Here is a 23,465-nt window from a genome sequence, read left to right as displayed (position 1 = left end):
GGGAGCCTGGGCCGCCGGCCGCGGCGTAAGTGGGAGGTGTTCCCGGGCCGCAACCGCTTCTACTGCGGCGGCCGCCTCATGCTGGCCGGCCACGGCGGCGTCTTCGCGCTCACGCTGCTGCTCATCCTCAGCACCACCGTCCTCTTCTTCGTCTTCGAGTGAGTTCGCGTCCGCGCCCCTCCTCCCTCCCCCCGGCCCTGCGCTGCGGCCGCGGCCGCCTCTCCTTCTCCGCCCGCATCTCCGTGTGTCCTCCGGCCTCCGTCCGCCCTGGACCCCCCCGCACCCCTCCTCGCCACCCGGACTTTGGGTGTCCGGCCCTTGCTGGGTCCCTCAGGTCCGCCTGCTCTCCTATCCCTGGCCGGTTCTTGCCTATCCCAGGCACCTTCTGACCCCTCTAGGCATCTTTCATTCCTATCCTCAGACAACTAAGTTTTTGTGTCCTTTAGCTGTGGACACCCTATCACAAATTTCCTAGGCGTCTTCTCAGGCCCCTCCATGGTTCTGCAGGATCCTGGCTCCCTCAGACTGTCTCCCCACACCCCTCACCCCTGCTTTCCCTCAGTCATGCTCACCCTTGGGCCCGGGGCAATCCTCTCTGAAGCATCTTTGGGCCTCTCAGACTGGCCCTTCCCTCTCCAGCACTTTCCTTACTTTCTCCAAAGCGTCTTCCTGACCTTCTCTTAGCTCCCTGGTCCTCCAGGTGCCTCTCCCACCCTGACCTGGCTCTCTTTCCCCTCTGGACACTCTGGAGATTCCCCACCACTCCTTTTCACGAAAGAGACCTGAGTGCTTTCGCAGGACAGGTCTTATTTGCCCTTCTGGGCTTCTGACCAGCTTTGCTGTGACCTACCCCCTATCTCCATCTTAGGACAGAAGGATGGAGGAGTGACTGCTTTAATGGCTTTCTCCGCCGCTCATGTGTCCCAAGTTACCACCCCAACCTCCGTCCGGAACCACCTGCCATGTGACTCCTTACACGCACGTCCGCACACGGGCGCACACACCCACCGGGTGAGCCCCACCTTCCCCTCCTACTTCCCGCTGCTCTTTAGGGTCTGCCTCTTCACTCTTCAGTCTAGTTAAGAACTTCATCTCTGGAGCCAGGGGACCTGGACCAGATCCCAGCTCCACCTCCCATCCCACTATTTGTGTGGCTTAGGGCAGTCGCTTCCCCCCTCCCGGCCTTAGCGTCCTCATCTGTAGAATGGGGACTTGAATAGTACCCACATCCAGAGGTTCTGTTGAAATTGGTACCCGGCCACGCAGTCAAGCTTTTAGCTTTCATTTTTTTTTCAAATTTATTTATCATTTATTCCTTTGCATGCAAGTCTCTAGCATGTGACCTTGCCAGTCATTACGGCTGTGTTCACCAAAAATCCCTTTCCCGAGGGCATGTGGTTATGATGAGGCTCTGAAAGACCAGTTCCCAAGTAATTGCCCAGGACCTGGATTATATATCTACAACTGCAAGGTGGAGACTTGTTCCTTTTCACCCTCCCCCAAAATGCGCTGCCTTTCCCCGGGTCAGGATGGAGAAAGGTTCAGGGTGGCTTACACAGAGAAACCCTGGCATCCCAGCTTGAACCTCTGGCCAAGTTTTGTTTCCACCTTGTTTTTGCCATGGCCTTTTGGGCGCTGTGGAAATGCTTTTTTTTTTTTTTTTTTTGAGCCCTTGGTCCGCTCTCCAAGTTGTTCACGCCCAGGGTTATGGCCCAGGCAGGAGGAAGTGATGCTGACTGTAGTTGCCCTGTGACCCTCCAGTGTAAGATATTTAGGCGCTTCAGAGTCTGAACTTCTGGGTGGGTTTCTCCACAGTGGTACTGTGATGACCCAGTCAGGAAGGGGGTTCCTGTGCTCAGGGAGTGCAAACCAGTCACCTTGGCTTCCAGCTCTTGTTCTCACTGGGGTGGTGACTTTTGGTCCTGCTGGGTGTTGGGTGGGATGCTCAGAGGACTCAAAAGAGGAGCTAGAGTGGTGGACACACCCTTCGTGAGGGCAAGGATGCTGAGATGCTCACTCCCCGCCGCTCGGGGGAAGGTACCGGCAGCTCTTGGGGGAGGCCTCCAGCTCCAAGTGGCTTTGCTTCCGTCGGGCTGTGACATGATTTCCTAGCAGGCTTCCCAGCTTCTACCCTGCTTCCCAGTCCACACACCGCCACGGTCCCTTCACATCAGGGTTCAGGCCCCTAAGGCTGGACTTGGTGGCACAAGCCTTAAATCCCAGCACTTGAGAGGCACAGGCAGGTGGGTCGCTATGAGTTCAAGGCCAGTCGGGTCTACCCAGAGAGTCCAGGACAACCAAGGTTATATAGAGAAACCCTGTCTTGAAAAACCGAAAGGAAAAAAAAAAAAAAAGGAAGAATTCAGGCTCCCTGGTTCTACCTCTAGGTAAGAGCCAGCGCTCTGATAATGGCCTGTGTGGCCTCTGCTCCCCCTTAGTCCTCCTGCTCAGTCCTCCTCTGCTGAGTTGCCCTCTCAAGCTCACTGGCCTGCCGGCCCGCTACCCCCTCAGGCTCCTTGTGCTGTTTGGAGCACCTTGTGGTTCACTCGTGTCTTTTCCCTGTCTGCCTGTACCTGTACGATATATATACATACTTGCCTGGTCATTTCACGCCTGTCTTTTCTGCAGGAGCATAGCAAATCTCCATTGTGCTGTGTTTTTAGAGCCTAGAGCCAGAGCCGGGATACAGCAAATGCTGGTTGAATGAATGAGCGGGCAGATCTGGCAATGGAAATCAGGGCCTACGTCTTGGTGTTGGTGTTTCCCAAGGGCTTTACAGGACCTGGGCTTCCTTCCCCAGGCCCAGGCTTGTGCCATGATACCCAGAGCCTGGCTGGTTCCGTTGGAGGGTTGGACATGACGAGATGTGCGGAGCGGGGGTGGGGGGCAGTCCACTTGGATCCCTTGGCTTTGCAGGCTCTAGTCCTTAGGGAAGACTTCTCTAGGGTTCAGAAGCTAATGCCCTGGTTTAGCTCCCTACCTCTGTGGACCCCTGGAGCATTGGCTGGTCCAAAGCCTGGAAACAGATGCATCTCCCAGGCAGCAGCCCCCATCCTGTCCTCCCTGGCTTCAGTGGGAAGGCAGCAGCTGGCCGCGGTTGGTGCCATGAATCCCACAGTCACTTGAATGCTCCTTACCTGTGTTGTCCGCGTTGTTTAAACTCCCTGACCGTCTCCGTCTGTGGAGTGGTAGCTGCTCTCTCCGTGAGGGGAACAGCCTTCATTCGAGGGGTATTTCCTGGGTGACATGCAAGCGGTGTTAGCTGTGCCCACAGAGAAGCTCGTCGCTCAGCAGGATGCGTCAGGCAGCATATTCACAAACAAGCAGGTGGTTTGTTGTTGTTTTGTTTTTGTTTTAGGCAGGATCTTGCTCTGTAGTCCTGGCTAGCCTAGAACTCTGTGTATAGACCAACCTGGCCTTGAATTGAGAAATTCACAGGGCCCTGGCTGCTTCTGCCTTCAGAGTGCTGGGTTTAAAGGTGGGTTACCATACCCTAAATTAACTTATATTTTTTAGCTTATTTTATGTGTTTGAATGTTTTCTGCATATACATATATGTATGTATATTCGTGTATATTCATAGTCACTGTGTGCGGAGTTCATAAGAGGGCTTTGGAGTCCCTGGACCTGGGATTAAGGCTGGTTGTGAGCCAACATCTGGGTGCTGGGAGCTGAACGCAGGTCTTCTGCAAGAGCAGCAAGTGTTCCTAATCACTGAGCCACAGTCTCTAGCCCCGAGCTAATGTTTGAAATAAATGCTATACAGAAAACAGTCTGGGAAGCTCCTCCGAGGGAGGAAGAATATTCCAGAGAAAGTGAAAGAGTGACTGTGTGGGAATTTCCAGGAGGCCCGTGTGGCGCCAGCAGAAGGGGAGAGGAGAGCACTGTAGGATGTCTGGGAAGACCTCAGTAAAGCTTAGGGCATGGCTGGCCTGACAGGAGGGTTAGAGTTTGGATTCCAGTCAAAGCCATCGAGAGCATTTAGCAAGGAAATGACAACATCTGATTCACAAATGCAGAAAGTGGCTGTGGCTCTGGAATGGACGGTACGGCAGCAAAGAAGACTGGCCATGAGCGCCTGAAAGCTTTACTTCCCCCCGAAGCCAGGTCCCCACCACCAGCCAGTACCTCCAGAACACTGCAGCCCTGAAATGGCCCACGCGGTTTTCCCCATCCATCTGCTCATTCTTCCGTGTTTGGCTGCAGTACCATCTCCTTTACGGGCCGTTCTCTGTCTGCAGCACACATCACCCTGTGTGGCAGGCTGCTCCCTGTTTACTAGGCTCTGTTCCGAAGTCGGCCGTAAGCCGCAGGGCAGAGGGACTCTTGCCGTACCCATAGCCATTATTCAGTTCCTGCTGTTTATTGAGAGTGTTGACTGGCACCAAAAAAAAAAAAAAAAAAAAAAAAAAACAACCTCAGGAAAATATTTGTGGAGCAACTGAATGAATGAATGAATGAATGAATGAATGAATGAATGTACCAACACTGCAACATTGCCACGGGTGCCTTAATTTGGTAGTGGCTTCCTCAAGCTCCGAGCTAATGGGATTCTGAGGCTGCAGCTAAGCACTGGGATCTGGAGAGTTGGCTCGGTGCCTAAAAGCACCGGCTGCTCTTGTGGAGGATCTGGGTTCAATTCCTATTACCCATATGATGGCTCACAACCATCTCTAACTCTCATTCCATAGCGTCCAACCTTTTTCTGGCCTCTTCAAGCACCAGGCACGAGCATGGTACACAGATAGACATGCAGGCAAAACACCCATGCACAGAAAATGCTGCGATAGTAATTTTTTTTTTTTTTTAATGCTGGGTACTGGGCTGGACACAGGTGGTATGTCACATGCAGTCCTAGTTCTCGGTGGGGCTGGGGTAGGGAAGGTGCTTGAGTCCAGTTCAGAGACAGCCCAGGGAGCCCCTGCCTTTCTGTTTGCATCTCTGTGTCTGTCTGTCTCTAGTTTTTAATTACATTTCATTTATTTTGTATATGTGTGCGCCATAGTATAACTGTGAAGGTCAGAGGACCCCTTATGAGAGTCATTTTTCCCCTTTCGTCACGTGGGCTCCAGGACCAAATGCAGGCCATCAAGTTTGATAACACTTTTACATGCTAAAACATCTCACTGGCCTGTTTTTGTTATTTGGTTTTTTTGTTTGTTGTTTGTTTTGTTGCATTTTTGAGACAGAGTTTCATATAATCCATATAACTTGGCCTTCAACTCACTATGTAGCAAGGATGGCCTTGAACTCCTGATTTTCCTGCTTGGGCCTTTTGGGTGCTGGGAATACAGTTGTGTGCTACCACCAAAAACAAACAAACGTGTATTCAGTAGGTGGAGGCAGAAAAATCAAGAGTTCAAGGCTAGCCTGGGCTACCTAGAGGGTTTCAAGCCAGTTTGGGCTAACTGGCAAGTTTCTGTAAGAAGGAAGGGAGGGGGGAAGGAGGGAGGGAGGAATGGAGGAAGGAAGGAAGAAAGGAAGGAAGAAAGGAAGGAAGGAAGGAAGGAAGGAAGGAAGGAAGGAAGGAAGGGGAGGGAGGGAGGGAGGGAAAGGAGGAAGGAAGGAAGGAAGGAAGGAAGGAAGGAAGGAAGGAAGGAAGGGGAGGGAGGGAGGCCTGCCTGCCTGCCAGGGTGAGGTGGGGAGCGTATCTTAGCTCTCATCTCATCTGCCACTGGAAAAAGTCCAGGACTGACTAGAAATGTCTGCCCCGGGCGCCCACAGGGAGCGGCTGCACCAGCCTCCAGCCGTACTTCAGGGAAGGCTCTTTTCAAGAATGCGGTATCGGGGCAATGCCAGGCAGCCCTGGGGTAATCTGAACTCTCTTCTCTCCTAGCTGTCCCTACCTGGCCGGCCACCTGACCCTGGCCATCCCCATCATCGCGGCCATCCTCTTCTTCTTCGTCATGAGCTGCCTCCTGCAGACCAGCTTCACCGACCCTGGCATCCTCCCGAGGGCCACTGTCTGCGAGGCAGCCGCCCTGGAGAAGCAGATCGGTGAGGCACTCGCTCTCAGCCCGTGCTGGAGCTCCCAGTTCCACGTTCCCAGATGTGCGAGGACTGGTTCTCTCCTACAGTGCTTTGCTGGGAATTTCGAGTATAGCAGTGAGCAGGGCAGGCCGGAGCTGACGCTGTGAGAACGGGGAGACAGGCAGTGAGCAAGCAGGCAAATAACTGAACAAGGAACACTGGCGGCCAGCGCGGAGCTGAGTGCTGCCAGGGTGCCAGGCAATGCGTTAAAGCCATAAGCCAGTGAGGTCAGTTCTGTGACTCTAAATGAGACGCAGAGAGGTTAAGCACATGGTTCAAGATCACACAACTGAAGCAGGGAAGTGGTGACACACACCTGTGATCCCAGCACTCGGGGGGCAGAGGCAGGCGGATCTCTGAGTCTGAGGACAGCCTGGTCTACGGAGCAAGTTCCAGGACAGCCAGAGCAAGACCCCGTCTCAGAAAAAAAACAAAACAAAAATAAATAAACAAAGATCACACAGGACGTGCAAGAACTGAGATGCTCTTTTTTTTTTTTTCAGACCAGGGCTCACACACGTAGTCTAGGCTGGCTTTGAACTCACTGTGCAGCTGAAGATGCCTTCATTTCTGATCTGTTTCCGTCTTCCTACGTGCTGGGATTATGAGCGTGCACCCCCCCCCCCCCAGCTTGGCTAGATGTTTTTGTATTCTTTATTTATTCAGTCATGAAAAGTTTATTAGTTTATTGAGCCCCTGCTGTGTGCCATGAGTGAGTCCAGATGCTGGTGACAGAGGGATGAAGGAAACTGACAATAATCTCTGTCCCCATGGAGGTTGAGGTGACATGCCAGGGTACTAGGAAGATGGTAAACAAATAAATAGGATGTTAGGGAAGAGACGAGGGACTAGGGGAGGACCATGACAGAGGTGGAGTCAGAGCAGAGGCACCAGCTAGGGCCGGGGAACAGGCAAGGGGTGCCGAAGCACAGGGCATGGGCTAGCTTGGCCTAGGAGGTCAGGAGAAGCCCTGGACGCTGGGGCAGGAAGAAAAGGGTCTGTCCACTGAGGCAAAAGCGTGGATGGGGAGAGGCTGTGTGTCCAGGAAGAGCTGCCTGCCCAGGCCTCTAAGCAGCTAGCCCTTTATTCTACCCAAAGGAGAGATCTGTGCCCCGGGCCCGGACCTTCATCTCAGCTGGCCCCACCCCGGCTCCTTCCTGCTGAGAAGTGACTCGGATGTTTGCACACCTCCAGGGTTTCCGGTCATGGTTGGCTCCTTGCCCTAAGAAGGCAGCGTTTACTCAGGCTTTTAAGCGCCTAGCTGGCATGGGGAGATCTAGGGATCTGTAAATGTCAGAGCCCAGGTCTATCCCCAGGAATCATTTTGCTGCCTCTGGAGCAGCTCAAGCTCAGCAGGGCCCAGGAGAGGGCACCTGTCAGCTTTGCCAGTTCTTCATTGCCTCCTCAGCCCAAGAGGGGGGTGGGAGGTAGGGCGGGGCAGCCACACCCATGGTCTTCCCCTTTGCTCTGCCCTCTGGCCTCTTAGTGTGTGACCCAGGCTGCAAAGCAGCCACTGGGTTCACCTTCCCTTCAAGCAGGGCTGATCCTGACCCAGGATTATTGTGCTGCTCAGCCAGACCGGCTGCCTGGAATCCCCTGGCCTCTGAGCAGCTTGGCCAGTATGAGCAGTAATCCCCATGTCTGGGCAGAGCTTGGCTGTGTGTCCAGTACAGTCCTGTTATCCCCACAGAGTTTCACATCTGCGGAGGGTGATCCCATTGGCCAGATGTGCCAAGAGAGACTCCCAGGGCCCAGGGTGAAGGGAAAGGAGGGAGAAGGTACCCTCTTCCCACACTCAAGGCTTTGAGTTTCGGGGTGGGAACAGGACATGGCCCTTCCATCCTTACATCTCCATTTTAACATCCTGTGTCCTGGGCCAGACCTCCTATGACACACCCAAACACGACTTCTTCCTTTTCTGTTCCTGGGCTTCGTGGACGCCATGATGAAATTGTTCTTCCCTGGAGTGTACATGGAGGGGAGGGGAGGGCATGGTGTCCACTTCTCCTTATCATTTTGTAGGAAGCTTAGTGGTGTTAGCTAAAGAAAGGAGGGTTGGAAGGATGGCCAGGGAGTGGGAGCTTCCCGGAAGCGCTCCTTGCTGCACTGGGGACGTTAGAGAAGTTTTGGGGACTCCCTAGCAGCCTCAGCTTGCTTTCCTGAGGAGCAGTCACTGGAACTCAGCTTGCTTGACTTTGACCCTTCTCAGTTCTGCCTTCCTTTCTCTTTTTTCTTTTGTCAGTTGGATAGTTTGAACTAGGGTCTCCCTGTATATCTGGACTAGATAAGTTTGGACTTAATATATAAACCAAGCTATGCCCTCCTCCATCTCCTCCCCCTCCCCAGACCTCAGCCCTGTGGGACCTCAGGGCTGGGCCTTAGCTTGCCCCGTTCCCTCCCTCTCCTGGGCGCTCCCATTCCTGCTGAGCTGGGGTCTGAGTCCGTCTGGTATATTGCTTGCCTTTCCTAGCCCACCTCACTCCCATCCTATTGTTAGTCAGGGGTGGTGCGCGCCTGTGATCCTACCACTCAGGAAGCAGAGGCAGGTGGATCTCTGAGTTCGAGACCAGCCTGGTCTACAGAGTTCCAGGACAGCCAGGGCTATAAAGAGAAACCTATCTTGAAAAACAAAAACATTTTATTTTTCATTTGTAAAATTTTTGAGTGTTTTGCCTGCCTGTATGTGTGTATGTATGTATGTATGTATGTATGTATGTATGTATGTATGTATGTATGTGTGTGTGTATGTTCACCATCCGTGTGCATTCCTGGTGTCTGCAGGTATCAGAAGTCATTGGATCCCTAGAACTTGAGTTATGTGTGGTTATGAGTGACTGTGTGAGTGCAGGGAACTGAATCCAAGTCCTCTGCAAGACTAACAACAAATGCTCTTAACCTCCGAGCCATCCGTCTCTCCAGCACCTCCCATCCTTTTTTTTTCTTTTTTTTTTTAGTGTTTTCCTTTAAATAGTTCACTTTTTTATGCGACCAGCCTGCATAGTAAGTTCCAGACCACCAGACTGAGGCCCTGTGTAGCCCCTCCCGAAAGATAAAGTCACTTTTAAATACAGTCTTATGTTGCAGAACAATGCTTTAGTCACTGACGAACCCCGTATGTAATCAAGGCCCCACATCATGCCACTGAATGTCATCAGAGCCTTCTCAGTTTGTGTGACATCTGTACTCTCTGTGACATCTGTATCAGCTACTGACCCCACGGTGCAGTTCTTGAAACTGCCCTTACATGACACGTGACCAGGTATTTTATTTTATCTTTTTTCTTTTAAAGATTTATTTATTATTTATACAACATTCTGCCTGCATACCAGATCTTACTATAGATGGTTGTGAGCTACCATGTGGTTGCTGGGAATTGAACTCAGGACCTTTGGAAGAACAGCGAGTGTTCTTAACCTCTAAGCCATCTCTCCAGCCCGTGACCAGGTATTTTAAAAGAAATTTATGTCAGCCCCTGTATCCCCAGGACTTGGAGTAAACCTGGTAGGTCGCAGGGCCACCATCAGCCCCTGGGAATGGGGAGTGGTCACGTGGGAATTGCAGTGCCCTGAGCTTGAAGATGGGTTTACCGTTAACCTTGAGCTGGTGCTGGGAGATCGTTAACATCGGTAGAGACAGTTGGGTGTCAGGCAGCCAGGGCCTTCCCTCCTTAAGCCTTCTCCAGAACTGAGACCACGTAGAACAGCTGCCTAACACGTGAGGCTTAGGGGTCCATCCCTAGCACTGCAAAAGGAAAAGCTTTCTCAGTAGCCCAGGCCTTCCCGGGGTGAGTGTTCCACACCAGTACTGGCTTCGATTGGCAGCCCCAGACCAAAACAGCTATTTTGAAGGTTTGGAGGCTCCTGGGGGGCCCCTGAGACAGGAAGGAGGTGTGGGGAGTCATGAAAGTCATTCGCTTCTCACAGCCATACACTCGTGGGGAGAGGCTGAGCCCCATTTCTTGAAATGACTTCCTCCAAGTTTCCTGTTTGGAAGGCACGAAGGCCAGGGCGCTCAGCAGCATGTGGGCGTCTGTCTTCCTCCTTGGGGAAGAGTGGGTCATGGCAGAAAGCTCTGAAGCTCAATCCTTGAGGCCAGGACACATTTCTTAGCAACCACCCTCTATGCTCTTTAGCAAAGAGTTTGTTCCCGAAGAGGCTGTAGCCAGAGGATCAGAAGCCAGCCTTGTCTGAGTCATGCAACCAGAACAAACTTTTCTTTATAGGGATGTTTTGCCTGCGTGTATGTCTGGGCGCCATATGCGTGTAGTGCCCATGGAGATGAGAAGAGGGCACTGGATCTCCTGGGACTGGAGTTAGAGGCTATCATAAGCCACCACGGATGCTAGGAGAACTTAGAGATGGTTGTGAGCGCCATGTGGTTGCTGGGAATTGACCTTTGGCAGAACAGCCAATGCTCTTAGCCCCTGAGCCATCTCTCCAGCCATCTCTCCATTCTATTCTATTTAAATAATTTGTTTGTTTAATTTTATTATATCTTACTGGTTTTTGTTTGTTTGTTTTTGTTTTGGGGTTGTTTGTTTTTCAAGAGTTTGCAGGTCATTGTGAGCTGTTCAGGGTGGGTGCTGAGAACTGAATATAGGTCCTTTTGTTTTTTGGGTTTTTTTTAAAGACTTATTGATTATGTATACAGTGTTCTGCCTGCATGTTTGCCTGCAGGCCAGAAGAGGGCAGCAGGTCTCATTATAGGTGGTCATGAGCCACCATTTGGTTGCTGGGAATTGAACTCTGGACCTTTGGAAGAACAGCCAGTGTTCTTAACCTCTGAGCCATCTCTCCAGCCCCCTTGTTTTTGTTTTGTTTTGTAAGGAGAAGACAGGGCTTCTCCTTATAACAGTCCTAGCTGTCCTGGAATCCCTTTGTAGACTAGGCTGGCCTTGAACTCACAGAAATCCATCTGGCTCTGCCTCCCCAGTAGGCCACCACACCCAGCTTGCACTTAGGTCCCTTGCAAGAGCAATGAGTCCTCTTAACTGCTGAGCCATTTCTCTAGCCCTTCTCTTGTGGTTTTTGTTTTGTTTTTTCTTGAGACAGGGTTTTCCTGTGTAGCCTTGGCTGTCCTGACTTGGTAGACCAGGCTGGCCTCGAACTCGCAGGAGTCTGCCTGCCTCTGCCTCCTGAGTGCTGGGATTACAGGCGTGCACCACTGCACCTGGTAGACAGAGTTTTGTGTAGTCCATGTTAGCTTCAAATTTGCCATGTAGCCATGTGGGTAATCTTGAACTCATGACTCTCCTGCTTCTACCTCCCAAGCTCTGGGACTGAGGGCGTGCCCAACTTGAACCTGGATTAATTTTTATTAATTTATGTAGGGAGTTGAACACAAGGAAAGTGCTCTACCATTGAGCTGGTACCTCGCTGTGACACTAATGTGTATTAAAGGATCTCAAACCTGAATTTTGAAACCTGGGTTCAAATCCTGGCCTTGCTGTGTGCTGTGTAGCCTAGGGCAAGTCACTTAATCTTTTGAGCAAGTCTTAGCTGTACTATAGGGAGATAGTCTTCCTTTAGAGCTTTGGTCAGTAGTAAAGGGGATAAGTCTGCCTGAGGAAGGTCGGACAGGGGGATTTTAAGTTTAAGACCAAATTAAACTCGGTAGTAATACCCTGTCTCTAAAAACAAACAGAGCCAGCCAGTGGAGGCACACACCTTCAGAGGCAGAGGCAGGTGGATTTCTGTGAGTTGGAGGCCAGCCTGGTCTACACAGTGAGCTCAGGGCAGCCACAACCTCACAGAGAAACCCTGTCTCGAAAAAAACCAAAACAAACAAGCAAGCAAAAACCAAGAGGGCACTGTATTTGACTCAGTTGGTAGAATGCATGCCCAGCAATCATAAAGCTGTGGGTTCGGACCCCAGTACCACATAGAGCCAGATGTGGTAGTTCCGTATCTGTAATTCCACATGTGAGAGGTGAGAGCCCTCAGGATCGTCCTCAGCTCCGCAGTGTGTTTAAAGCCAGCCTGGCCATACGAGAGCCTGTCCCCGAAAGAATCAAACTCTACTTCCCATCCTACTTGTTTCTGTTTTACAAACTAGAAAGCGAAGGCTCACTCAGTGGTCAGTTGACTCTTAGGTCCCTAACCCCTGCCCTGCCCTTTCCTGCTTCCTGTTGCAGAGAGGAAGTGTGCAGGTGCTGAGTTGCATTTTAAATGTCATGTGGTCAAGGTAAAAGTCTCCTTGGTGGGTGGAGAGGTGGGGTCAGAATCGTTCGCCTCCCCGCCTCCCCGCCTCCCCGGTGCATGCTGGCACCTGGACCAGTGCCTGGCACTCTGGTGAGCACTCAGACGCCAGTGCCTGGAGGTAAGCAGCTCAACTGGAGACTCTGCAGTAGACGCAATGGCCGGGAGCACTGTTGATGAGTGCTCCCAAGCTGAATGCACATGGCCTCAGAGTCCACATCAGAATAGAAGTAACTGGGCTAGAGCCTCCCAGTCTCATAGTGAGACCCTGCCTTTTTGTTGTTGGTTTTGTTTTTTGAGACAGGGTTTCTCTGTGTATCCCTGGCTATCCTGGAACTTGATTTGTAGACCAGGCTGTCCTTGAACTCACAGAGACCTCCTGCCTCTGCCTCCCTAGTGCTAGGATTATATGGGTGTGCCACCACAGCTGGCTACATACTTTTTTGATCTGAACACTGAGATCCTGAGAGTTCATCTTAGAATCACTCATCCAACAAAACATGTAGAATTTGCAGACTTTGAGTAAACTTGTTATTCCTTCTATGAAAAAGCAAGAAAGAAGGGGCTGGAGAGATGGCTCAGCAGTTAAGAGCACTGACTGCTCTTCCAGAGGACCTGGGTTCAATTCCCAGCACCTACATGACAGCTCCTGTTCCTGTAACTCTTGTTCTGGGAGATCTGACACCCTCACACAGACATATATGCAGTCAGATACCACTGTACATAGAATAAAAATTTAAAAAGGAAGAAAAAGGTACCAGGTGGTGGTGACACATGCCTTTGATCCTAGTACTTGGGAGGCAGAGGCAGGTAGATCTCTATGAGTTTGAGGCCAATCTGCTCTACAAATAGAGTTCCAGGACAGCCAAGGCTACACAGAGAAACACTGTCTCTGAAATAAAAGAAAAGAAAAAGGCAGATGTGGGGCTGGAGAGATGTCTTAGAGGTTAAGAGCACTGGCTGCTCTTCCAGAGGTCCTGAGTTCAGATCCCAGCAACCCCTTGGTGGCTCACAGCCATCTACAATGACGCCCTCTGCTGGCCTCCAGGCACACATGCAGGCAGAACACATAGTAAATAAATAAATCTTAAAAAAAAAAAAAGAAAAGGGTAGATGCAATAGGTTGTTCTGTCTCCTACTTCTGTCTTGTAGAGTAGTCAGTAAACATGTATTTTTCTAAAAAAGAGAGAGGAGGAGAAGAGAGAGAGACATTGTAGTCTAAGATGGCCTTGAACTCGGTGTTACTGCTGTTTCCCAGTGTTTAGGATTACAGGCATGTCTAGCTCTGACATTCGTTTTGGTGTTTTGGTTACCTTCTTTATTTGTTGAGTTTTTATTTTTAATTTTGTGTGAGGGGAGTTGAGGTGTGCATGTGACTGCCAGAAGTGAGCTAGACTCACCTGCCCTGGATGCTGGGGACAGGCTTCTGGGAGAGCAGGAGCACTCTGGACCACTGAGCCATCTCTGCAGCTCCGCTCTCGAGCTAACACTGCCTTTGGAGAGAGGTCAGGCCAGTGCTCTGCAGATGTCAGGGCTCTAGATCCGATGGCTTCCCCGGGGGGTCCATCTTGTCCCTTTAACTGTAAAGTTCCTGTGTATGAGAGGTCGGATCTAGGCTTAATCAGATGCATCTGTCGCCTTCCTAACCCTTCCTACAACTCTGTCCCTGATGACCCTTCTCAGCGTGAAGACCAGCTGTGTGCGGTGTGGGCCCCGAAGGGAGTGCTGGGCTCTTCCTGTTTGCCCCTGCTGTCCCTCCCCGCCTCCCCTGGGCACACTCTCCCTGAGGTGCCCCCTGTCCCAGCCAGGCAGCCTTGGCCTCCCACCCACAGTGGTCGTGCTACCCTGTCTTCTCTCTTCCCCCCTCAGATAACACAGGCAGCTCCACGTACCGACCGCCCCCGAGGACCCGGGAGGTGATGATCAATGGACAGGTGGTGAAGTTGAAGTACTGCTTCACCTGTAAGATGTTCCGGCCACCCCGGACCTCACACTGCAGTGTCTGTGACAACTGTGTGGGTGAGTGGGAGGCCCGGAGCACGGGCGCCCCTTCCCCCTCCAGAGACCGAGCCTTGGGTGCAGGAAATCACACATGTGGGGCAAAGGCAGGCAGCGTCTGAGATACCTAGGGCTGAGCAGGAAGGCCAGTTGGCCCAGCGCTGGTGTACCCTGAACCCTGACATTTGTCTCCCAGCTTCTGGGGGTTCCTTAGTAGGTTCATGGTCCCAGAAGCCTAGAGCGCTAACATGGAAGACAGAGGATGATGTAATGGAGAGAGAAGGCAGGGAGGGTGAGGCTGTGGAGAAATGAGGTAGAGAGCATGGACCAGAACTGAAAGTTGCCTCTCGCCCCACCCTCCTCTGTTTGGTGTGTTCCCCCCATCCTGCTCCCCAGAGTCGATTGAGCCTGATGAAGACCCATGATGGTCCCTTGGGAGGGTGTCATAAGGGAGAGTCTAGAGGACACCCAAGCGAGCTGAGCCACGGTGACAGTGCGTCGTTCCCAGGGGAGTGACTTCATGGTGCCAGCTCAGCACTCCCTGGAGAGGAGAGCAGGGAAGTGGGTGACTCAGTGGGTGTTATTCACCCCTGCCGGTCTGCCCCACCTACCTCCTTAGAGGGCACCAGCCTTTGGCATAAGGCTTGCAGCGGGCTCATGACCCAGATTCCCACAAGGACTTTCTCACCAGGGTGTGACTCCCACCCTCAGGGACTTAGCGCTGGTATGAGCTCAGTCCTCTGCCCTGGCCTCTGGCGCCAGCTCTGCATGAGGTACCTTAGGCCCAGAGCTGTTGGCATGTAGCTGGTACAGCCTTTGAACAAGATACTCTGTTGGACTCTGGAGATTCCAGGGGGTCTGAGGCCACCACGTCTTGCTCTTGGGCAAGGCTGTATACGGGAGGAGACGGGATCCCTACCGAGTGTGAGGCCACAGGGAGTGGCTTTGTGGTTGGCGTCTGAAGGAGTTACTGTGGAGCTCACAGAATAGACAGTTGGATGTGTCAGGCGGTGGGCGGGAACTGATGAGTGAGGACTAGAAGCAGGGTGTGTCTGAGGGAAGGGCAGGAGTCAGCTGGTGTTGAGGGGGCGAGGGGTGGGGGAGGGCCGGCCGCAGTGCTGGCTGAGACCCACCCTGACTCCCCTTCCCTTTCCAGAACGGTTTGACCATCACTGCCCTTGGGTGGGCAACTGTGTGGGGAGGCGAAACTACCGCTTCTTCTATGCGTTCGTGCTCTCCCTCTCGTTCCTCACGGCCTTCATCTTCGCCTGCGTGGTCACCCACCTGACGCTGCGTGAGTTGCGGGACCAGGGGCGGAGGACGGCTGACCACTGAGCTCAACCCCGGAAGGGGCTGTGCTCACCGCCCCCCTGAGCCGTGTCCTCCTGCTTTTCCCTTCCTAGGTTCTCAAGGAAACAACTTCCTCTCCACTCTGAAGGAGACTCCAGCGAGATATCTTTTGCCAGCTAGTCGCCCTGGGTGGGAACTGAGACCTCTTCATGGGGTGGGCCTCCCAGTGGGGCGGTAGGGCCATGTCTGCTCTCCAGAAGCCACTCTACCAGCTACTTTGTCAGAACCCCGGGTAGAGCTGACGCCAAATGAACCATCATGGGAAGGGCTGCAACTTGGGAAACTGTCCCTGTGTACAGAGGCCTGGAAGAGAGTGTATTTCTTTAAATTTTTTATTCATTTATGTACCTTCTTTTTTAATGTAGGAGTGCTCTGCGTGCCAAAAGAGGGCATCAGATCCCTTTATAGTTGGTCGTGAGCTACCACCATGTGGTTGCTGGGAACTGAACTCAGGACCTCTGGAAGAGCAGACGGTGTTCCTTTTTTATTTTTAAAGATTTAATTATTTATTATGTATACAATGTTCTGCCTGCATGTTTGCCCGCATACCAGAAGAGGGCACCAGATCTCATTATAGATGGTTGGGAGCCACCATGTAGGTGCTGGGATTTGAACTCAGGACCTCTGCAAGAACAGCCAATGCTCTTAACCGCTGAGCCATCTCTCCAGCCCAAGAGTGTATTTCTTAATTAAAATTTTGTTTATTTTATCTTGCCCAAGGGCAGCAGAGAGCATGCATGTGCCATGGCACACCAATATAGATGGGGGACAACGTGAAGTCCACACTCGGGTCCTTTACCCACTGAGTCATGTCCCCAGCCTGCATGCCGAGACCCTGAGGTTGGAATTCCCTCTGCCATCCCCAGCCCTGATCCTGACTCGTTCCTCAGGAGCTCCCGTCCCCTCCTGGGGGTACAGAGGGTGACTTGCTGAGAAGTGATGACGGGAGCACAGGACGCCCCCAGAGCCTGTCACTCTTCAGGGATAGAACTCCAGGGAAGTGTGAGGGAGAGAGGCTGGGCACAGGCCGAGGGCCTCCACCCTTGTCGCACGGGTCCTTGACAGCCCCACCGTGCTGGAGTTGGTCATCTGCTTCTTCTCAATCTGGTCCATCCTGGGCCTCTCAGGGTTCCACACTTACCTCGTCGCCTCCAATCTGACCACTAATGAAGATGTGAGTAAAGCTGGGGCAGGGCTGGGGTGGCCAAGTGCAGCCTCCTGGGGATTCTGGGGCGGAAGCCTAGTGTCAGACCTGGCTCTGCAGGTCCTTGGTGTCCCACCCAAGTTACCTTTCTCACAAGTCCACGGTGGCAGTGAGCACCCCAGGCTTGTGTGCCAGCGCCTTGCCATGTAAGGATCTTTGAGTGCCCTGAGACTCTTGGAGCATTGCATCCTGCTGTGACAGAACCCGAATGCTGTGTCCGAGGCATGACGAGAGCTGTGGGCTGGGGTCACAGTGCTGGGAAGGGCCAGTCCAGGATCGATGCCCAGAAGGTATGGCCATGCCTTCCCATCTGCCACTCCACACCGGCAGGCAGCAGAGGTCAGGGTGCGTGCTGTGAGAGGCAGGGTTAGCCCAGAATAGTTTGGCTCCTTTGACCCTTCCCCCTACTCGCTTGTAAGCCATCAACCAGCTAGCGTTATCTAAGCACCACTGTCCCCAGGCCCTTGAGACTTCCCCTCACTGTCCTTCAACCCATAAGTGTGTTCCCAGGGTTGCTGCCTAATGGTGACCAGAGACCCACCATTCAAAAGAACCCTTTCCAGACTGGGCATGATAGGGCTGGAGAGATGGCTCAGAGGTTAAGAGCACTTCTTGCTCATCCAGCGGTCCTGAGTTCAAGCCCCAGCACCCACCATTATAGATGGTGGCTCCCAACCATCTATAATGAGCACACTCGGCAGCGTGTCCGAGGCCCTGCCCTCAGTGTCAGTGTCCAGTGGAGGAGGGGGGGCTGGAGAGACGGCTCGGCCGTGAAGAGCACAGGCTGCTCTTCTGGAGGACCCAGGTTTGATTCATGGCAACCCAGGTGGCCGCTCAGAACTCCAGTGTGTAGCTGTTGTTTAACTCTAGTTATGTAATCCAGTGCCCTCATCTGGCCTCCTCTGGTACAGCACACACATCATAGACAGACATACATGCAAGCAAGACACCCATACACATAAAAGTAAATAAAGGTCATATATATATATATATATATATATATATATATATATATATATGTGAAGATTGTTTTTTAAAAAAGAAAAAAGAGCCAGGTGTGGTGGCGCACGCCTGTAATCCCAGCACTCTGGGAGGCAGAGGCGGGCAGATCTCTGTGAGTTCTAGGCCGGCCTGGTCTATAAATTGAATCCAGGGCAGCCAACCAAACAAAAACAAGAAGAATGAGAAGAAGGAAGCCACCTCCAAAAGTAGTGATACAACACTTGAAAAGTAGAGGCCGGAGGAGCAGGAATGCAAGGTTAACCCTTGCTACATAGAAGTTGGAGGTTCCCCTAGACACACGACCTTATCTTAAAAAATAAAAATCCCAAGCTGGGCGCAGTGGTGCACGCCTGTCATCCTAGCACTCTGGCAGACAGAGGCAAGGGAATCTCTGAGTTTGAGGCCAGCGTGGTCTACAAAGGGAGTCTAGGACAGCCAGGGTTACACAGGGGGGGAGAAAAAAAACAATCCCAGCCCGGCAGTGGTAGTGCGTGCCTTTAATTGCCAGCACTCAGGAGACAGAGGCAGGTGGATCTCTGTGAGTTTGAGGTTAGCATGGTCTATAGCATTCCAGGACAGCCAAGGCTACACAGAGAAATCCTGTCTCAAAAGAAAAGAAAAAAAAAAAAGGACCTCTCTATTTGGGAAAACAAAAATAAGCACACATGAGCTGCTCATTGGTAAAGGCAGAAATGCAGCAAACACCTCACCAGGGTTTCCTGAGTGCTGGCTCTGCAGGAGCAGAAAGGGGTGCTGCAGCCCAGCCAGCGTGGAGAGGTCTGGGTGATGGTCCAGTGGGTCTTTCCTGCCAAGGCCCTCGGTGCCTTCAGCAGGGCACTCCCCAGAGGCAGCCTCTCAGTGTTTCTGAGAATCTTACCACCCAGAAAGGACCCTGACCAAGGTCAGGCAGTTGAGTGGCAGGGTCAGAGTGGCTCAGCCTGCTTCCCCTCAATCCCCCCCCCCTTAGTTGGTGTCCTAGGTAGGGTTCCTTTTGCTGTCACATAACACCACAACGAAAGGCAGGTTGGGAAAGGAAGGGTTTGTTTGGTTTACACTTCCATATTTTCACCTGTCATTGAAGGAAGTCAGGGCTGGAACTTAAACAGGGCAGGAACCTAGGGGCAGGAGCTGAGGCAGAGGCCAAGGAGGGTGCTGCTTACTGGCTTGCTCCCCCATGGCTCTCTCAGTTGGCTTCCTTATAGAACCCAGGATTGCCAGCCCAGGGATGACCTCACCCACAGTGGGCTGGGCCCTCCTCCGTCAATCACTAAGAAAATATCCTAAAGGCTTGCTTACAGCCGGATCTTCTGAGGCGTGTTCTCAGTTGAGGTTTCCTCTTTCCAGACAACTCTAGCTTGTGTGGAGCTGATGGAAAGCCAGGGGAGGGATGGTCTACCCTAACCTCCTCTGGAGACTTCCTCTTGGTTTTGTCTTCTCTGCTCGCTGGGCCTTCTGATCTCTGCTGGAGAGAGCTCCCATGCCTTCACCGGAAGGCCTCCACTGAAGACATGCTCCCCCCTCCAGTAGCCCACAAAGAACTGGTTTCTAAAGGGGCCTCCTTTCCCTGGCCTGTGTTGACCTTAAAAGCAACAGGAGGCAGCTGTGACAGGGAGTAGTGGAGGGGATGAGAGAAGGGGCTGGAGATGGAGCTCAATGGTAGATGCTTACCTCAGTTTAATCCCCAACACTGTGGGAGGGAGGTAGCTGACCCAGGCTTCTTCCTCTTCCCAGATCAAAGGGTCTTGGTCCAGCAAGAGGGGCGGTGAGGCCTCCGTCAACCCCTACAGCCATAAAAGTATTATCACCAACTGCTGTGCTGTGCTCTGCAGCCCCCTACCTCCCAGGTAAGAAGAGCCCCTGAGTCCGGGCCCCTCGTGGGGTTTCCGGACCTTAGCAGGCCTTTCTCCCTGCACATACACGGACTCCCTCTGTCCACCAACGTCCACTCCGCTGGGCGCCTCAGAGAAATTCTGAGGAAGGCTGGCAGCTTTAACCACGTGTACTTACCTGTAGGCTGCAATCAGGCAAGCAGGTGTGGTTGTACTGTAACCCCAGTGCTTGAAAGCTGAAGCAGGAGGCCTGCTCGTGTTCAGCGCCACTCTAGGGTACATGCTAATGAGCCCTGGGGATGCTGTGTAAACCCTGCCCTCAGAGGTCCACTATGACTGTTAGGACCACGCCTGGGTGACCGGCTCCGCCTGGACAGGGTGGGATCGCCACCCTCCCCTGGAACTTCCGTGGCTCAGCCTTACCGGGAAGCTCAGTGTGGCTCCTGACAGCAGGGGGCGCCAGAGCCTCAGAGCAGGCGTGGGATGGCCGTGGGTGCTGCAGAGAGGAGACCTCCCCACATAGTTGTGTCTTGCCTAGGGAGACAGGATGGTAGGCAGCTTGCTGCCGCCACAGAGCCATCGTTCCTCACTTTTCTCTCACTTGCAGCCTGGCCTCTTGGCACCCAGACAGCTGAGTCAGTTTGAATTAACAATGAATAAGCTTAGAAGTTAGAAGCAGACCTGTCAGAAGTTCAAGGTCATCCTCAAGTAGCAAGGCTGCTTGAGATCCTGTCTCATTTAAAAGAAAAAAAAAAAAGATCCCGTCATGGTGGCGCTTGCCTCCAGACGGTTTTCTTCTAAATGTATTTACATTTATCCACTTGTCTGTATGTATAGTGGAGTGAGTGTGTGTGACTCTACATGCCGTGGTGTTCCTATCACCCCTCTGGAGGGTCATCAGATTCGGTGGCAAGCACTGTCGGCACTAGACTGCCTCAGCAGCCCCAGAGGGGGAGTCTTAAAACTCCCCGATGGAAAGCGGCTTCCGTTTGCCCAGCTTCTCTAGGGCTAAAGCTTTCCTGAGGGGCGGAGGTAATACTGCCTGGCCCTTGGCCCGGAGCTCTGATATGTCCTGTCCTTATATCTTGGAAGCCTAATCGACCGGCGGGGTTTCGTGCAGTCTGACGCCGTGTTGCCCTCGCCCATCAGAAGTGACGAGCCAGCCCGTGGAGCCAAGCCAGACGCCAGCATGGTAGGGGGCCACCCATGAATGAGACTCACTGCTTGCCACCTGCTGCCCTCCACTGCCGGGGCCCTACCCATGCCACCCGAGGGAAGCAGAGCTGCCAAGGACTTGAGTCTTTTCGTATTTATTTCCCGCCCTGCGTGGCTTCCTCTGAACGGTCCCATAGCTGTGACCTCTGCCCCCCAAAACCTAGGTTCCCGAAGTTTGGGCCCTAGTTCTCCCAGCTGATCAGTGGCAAGAGAGGAGAGCCACAGCCTCTGGAGGCCACCGAGGGGACCATGCCAAATCACTGCCTGTGCCCAGGGAGGCCCGGTGTGAGCGAGGGTGTGAACTGAGTGGGCAGCCTCCCAGCTGGAGACCTGCTTGGACCTTGCTGAGCCAGGGGCTTCTGGAGGCAGGACTGCTGGGCCCTGGCTCTGAACCTCGGGTGCCAGGCGAGGACCCTTCCTTGGACGGCTTTGGTTTGGGGCTCCTGCTTTCTCTTTGTGGTGATCATTGGGTTGTTTTGGGTTTTTGGTTTTTTGTGGGGGCAGGGAGGTTATCTGGAATTGGCCAATAGGATAGGGCCGGGGTACTGGTAGAGAGAGCATGGGCAGAGGGCGGGAGGCCTGTGTCAGAGGGAGCCAAACGAGCCATCCAGGCCCGAGTAACCTCAGCTCCTGTAGAGGCGAGGGCAGCACCGTAGGATGAGGACTTTCCCCTGCTGGTGGGGACTCTGGAGGATCCTTTCCTGTGACTCCCCACTCTGGTCCCTCTTCCAAGTCAGGGCTAGAGATGGGCGGGTTAGCTCATGCTGGCAATACTTGAAACGGGTTCATTAATGCTGGGTATTTTGCACAGTTTTATAGACCTCTTTTTTACATAGCCTTTTTAAAACAGAAGTCAGTGTGTTACTCTCTGTGTAGTGCCATGCCAAGGGTTTCCAGGAGGCTAGGTAGTTTAACACGCTACAGCAGAGCCAGCTGGGAGCGGTTGGATGTGTTTGCGCATGCGCACGTGTGTTCATGTGTGGCCAAATACAGCTGACTCCCATGTCCCCTGGGCTACTCCCTTTCCCCATTTCCCTGGGTTCAGAAGCAGCCTGAGGCCTGGGGACTAGAGGATGTGCATCAGTCATGGAGACCCCTCGGCCTTCTTCCTTACACCGCAGCCTTTAGACAACAGTGGCTGGGGCCCTGCCACCCAGGCTCCCAGCTGTGACCTGCCCTAACAGGCCGAGGCCAGGTGTGGTGGGTGGGGTGGGGGCTCAGGAGCACCCGAGCCTTTCTGTAAGCCACACCCCCTCCTAGGAATTCTGCTGTGAGTGTAGGCCCTAGCGCTAGGGACTGGGAGAATGAAGGAAAGGGCAGAGTAGGCCAGGATGCCTATGTGGCTTGGCCAGGAGCTCATAGCATTTCTTCCTTCTGCTGGGAGCTGTAGATTCTAATCAAAATAGAAACTTGTTCTCCCAGGCCCCCTCCTTGGCCCTTCAGGTGGACTAAAGCCCTTGGATCATAACATAGGACATCACTAAGAGGTCCCTTCCTTGCTCCCAAGGCCAGTGGGTCCCAGACATAACTGGGAAGTGGTGGGCACCAAAGTTCCCCCGGGAAAAACAGCTTCAGACCCCTAAGCCAACCTGAGTGGCCCGGTGGTAGATAGGGCGGGGGCTGGAGGAGGGGTTCCCTAACCTGCCTTTTGTTTAAGCCAGTTTTCTTTGTCCCTGCTTGTAATAAAACTTCTGTTCCTAAGAGCTGATTTGCTTTGGTTTAGTTTTTGTTTGCTTTTGTTCTGCTGAGTCCCTGGCTTGCAGTACAGCCTTGGGTTCTTGCAGACAGACGTGGGTCTTTCCTGGGAGTCAGCGAACAGGCGGGCGGGTGGCCCAGCAACTGGTGGGAACTCCGCAGAAGGGCTGTGGCTGCACCACCTCTCTGCCTTTGCTCTGTCTGCCTTCTTGGGGCTCCAGGACTTGGTGCCTCCCAGGTTCTTTCCGGCTGACTTTCCTCCCAGATCCCTAGTGGTTGCTCAGCATATGGGAGACAGTAGGTCCCAGCTGGAGTGTCCTGTTCCTGTCCCTAACCCAACCTCCCAGGCGGCCAGGACAGACAGATCATAACATGGGCCCACCTCTCTGGTATCTCCCCCAGGAGGACACTTGTCAGGACTTTGCCATCTCCTGCACAGCCTGAGGGGCGCTAAGAGGCCTCTCTACAGAGGGTTAGCTGGTAAGACCGTGCCTCGCCTCTCAGCCAGCGCCGACCTCTCGTCACCTCATCGCCACCGCATGCCTCACCCACCCCACGGAGCCCATCCATCTGTCTGGTGTGTGGTGTGGCCTGTGTGCTGGCAGTGGCAGGTCCCCAGGGTTCCCCCACAAGCAGAGGCTCTTACTCCTGCCCCGCTCCCTCCTGGGGGCGAGGTTTCTTTAGAGCACCTGTCCTTTCAGAAGAGGAGTGTGGTTGGGAGGGTGACCCGCCTGCTCTGAGGGGCCTGGGTACTGGTGTGCAGAGCCCTCGGTCAGGTCACTAACACCTCTGCCGCCCCCCCCCCCCCCCCCCCCCCCCCCCCCCCCCCCCCGCTTCGCGCCCCTGCCTGAGCTCTTGCCTGCCTGTTGCCTGCTGCCTGAGCTTTGGCCCTTTTCTGGGAGAGAGGCAGGTACTAAGGTAGTCCTTGACCCCGTGTGGGGCCGT

At 53.2% G+C, this 23,465-nt stretch overlaps 1 protein-coding gene across 1 annotated transcript in view; it reads left to right on the top strand.

The window, feature by feature from the left end:
- The window catches only part of Zdhhc18 (zinc finger DHHC-type palmitoyltransferase 18), a 24,274-nt gene extending 1,748 nt beyond the window's left edge, over positions 1–22,526 (top strand). Inside the window, exons 3-11 of the mRNA XM_055610990.1 lie at positions 6–158; positions 5,837–5,997; positions 14,097–14,246; positions 15,382–15,519; positions 15,629–15,677; positions 16,647–16,749; positions 19,513–19,625; positions 20,703–20,802; positions 20,990–22,526. Coding sequence (XP_055466965.1) covers positions 6–158; positions 5,837–5,997; positions 14,097–14,246; positions 15,382–15,519; positions 15,629–15,677; positions 16,647–16,749; positions 19,513–19,625; positions 20,703–20,802; positions 20,990–21,355 — 1,333 coding nt within the window. The 3' untranslated portion in view covers positions 21,356–22,526. The remainder of the gene's footprint in view (positions 1–5; positions 159–5,836; positions 5,998–14,096; positions 14,247–15,381; positions 15,520–15,628; positions 15,678–16,646; positions 16,750–19,512; positions 19,626–20,702; positions 20,803–20,989) is intronic.
- Positions 22,527–23,465: the final 939 nt, after the last annotated feature.

This window comes from Psammomys obesus, unplaced genomic scaffold, assembly GCF_907164565.1.
Source record: "Psammomys obesus unplaced genomic scaffold, mPsaObe1.curated_primary_1811, whole genome shotgun sequence".
NCBI lineage: Eukaryota > Metazoa > Chordata > Mammalia > Rodentia > Muridae > Psammomys > Psammomys obesus.
This window is presented reverse-complemented; position numbering and strand designations above follow the sequence as displayed.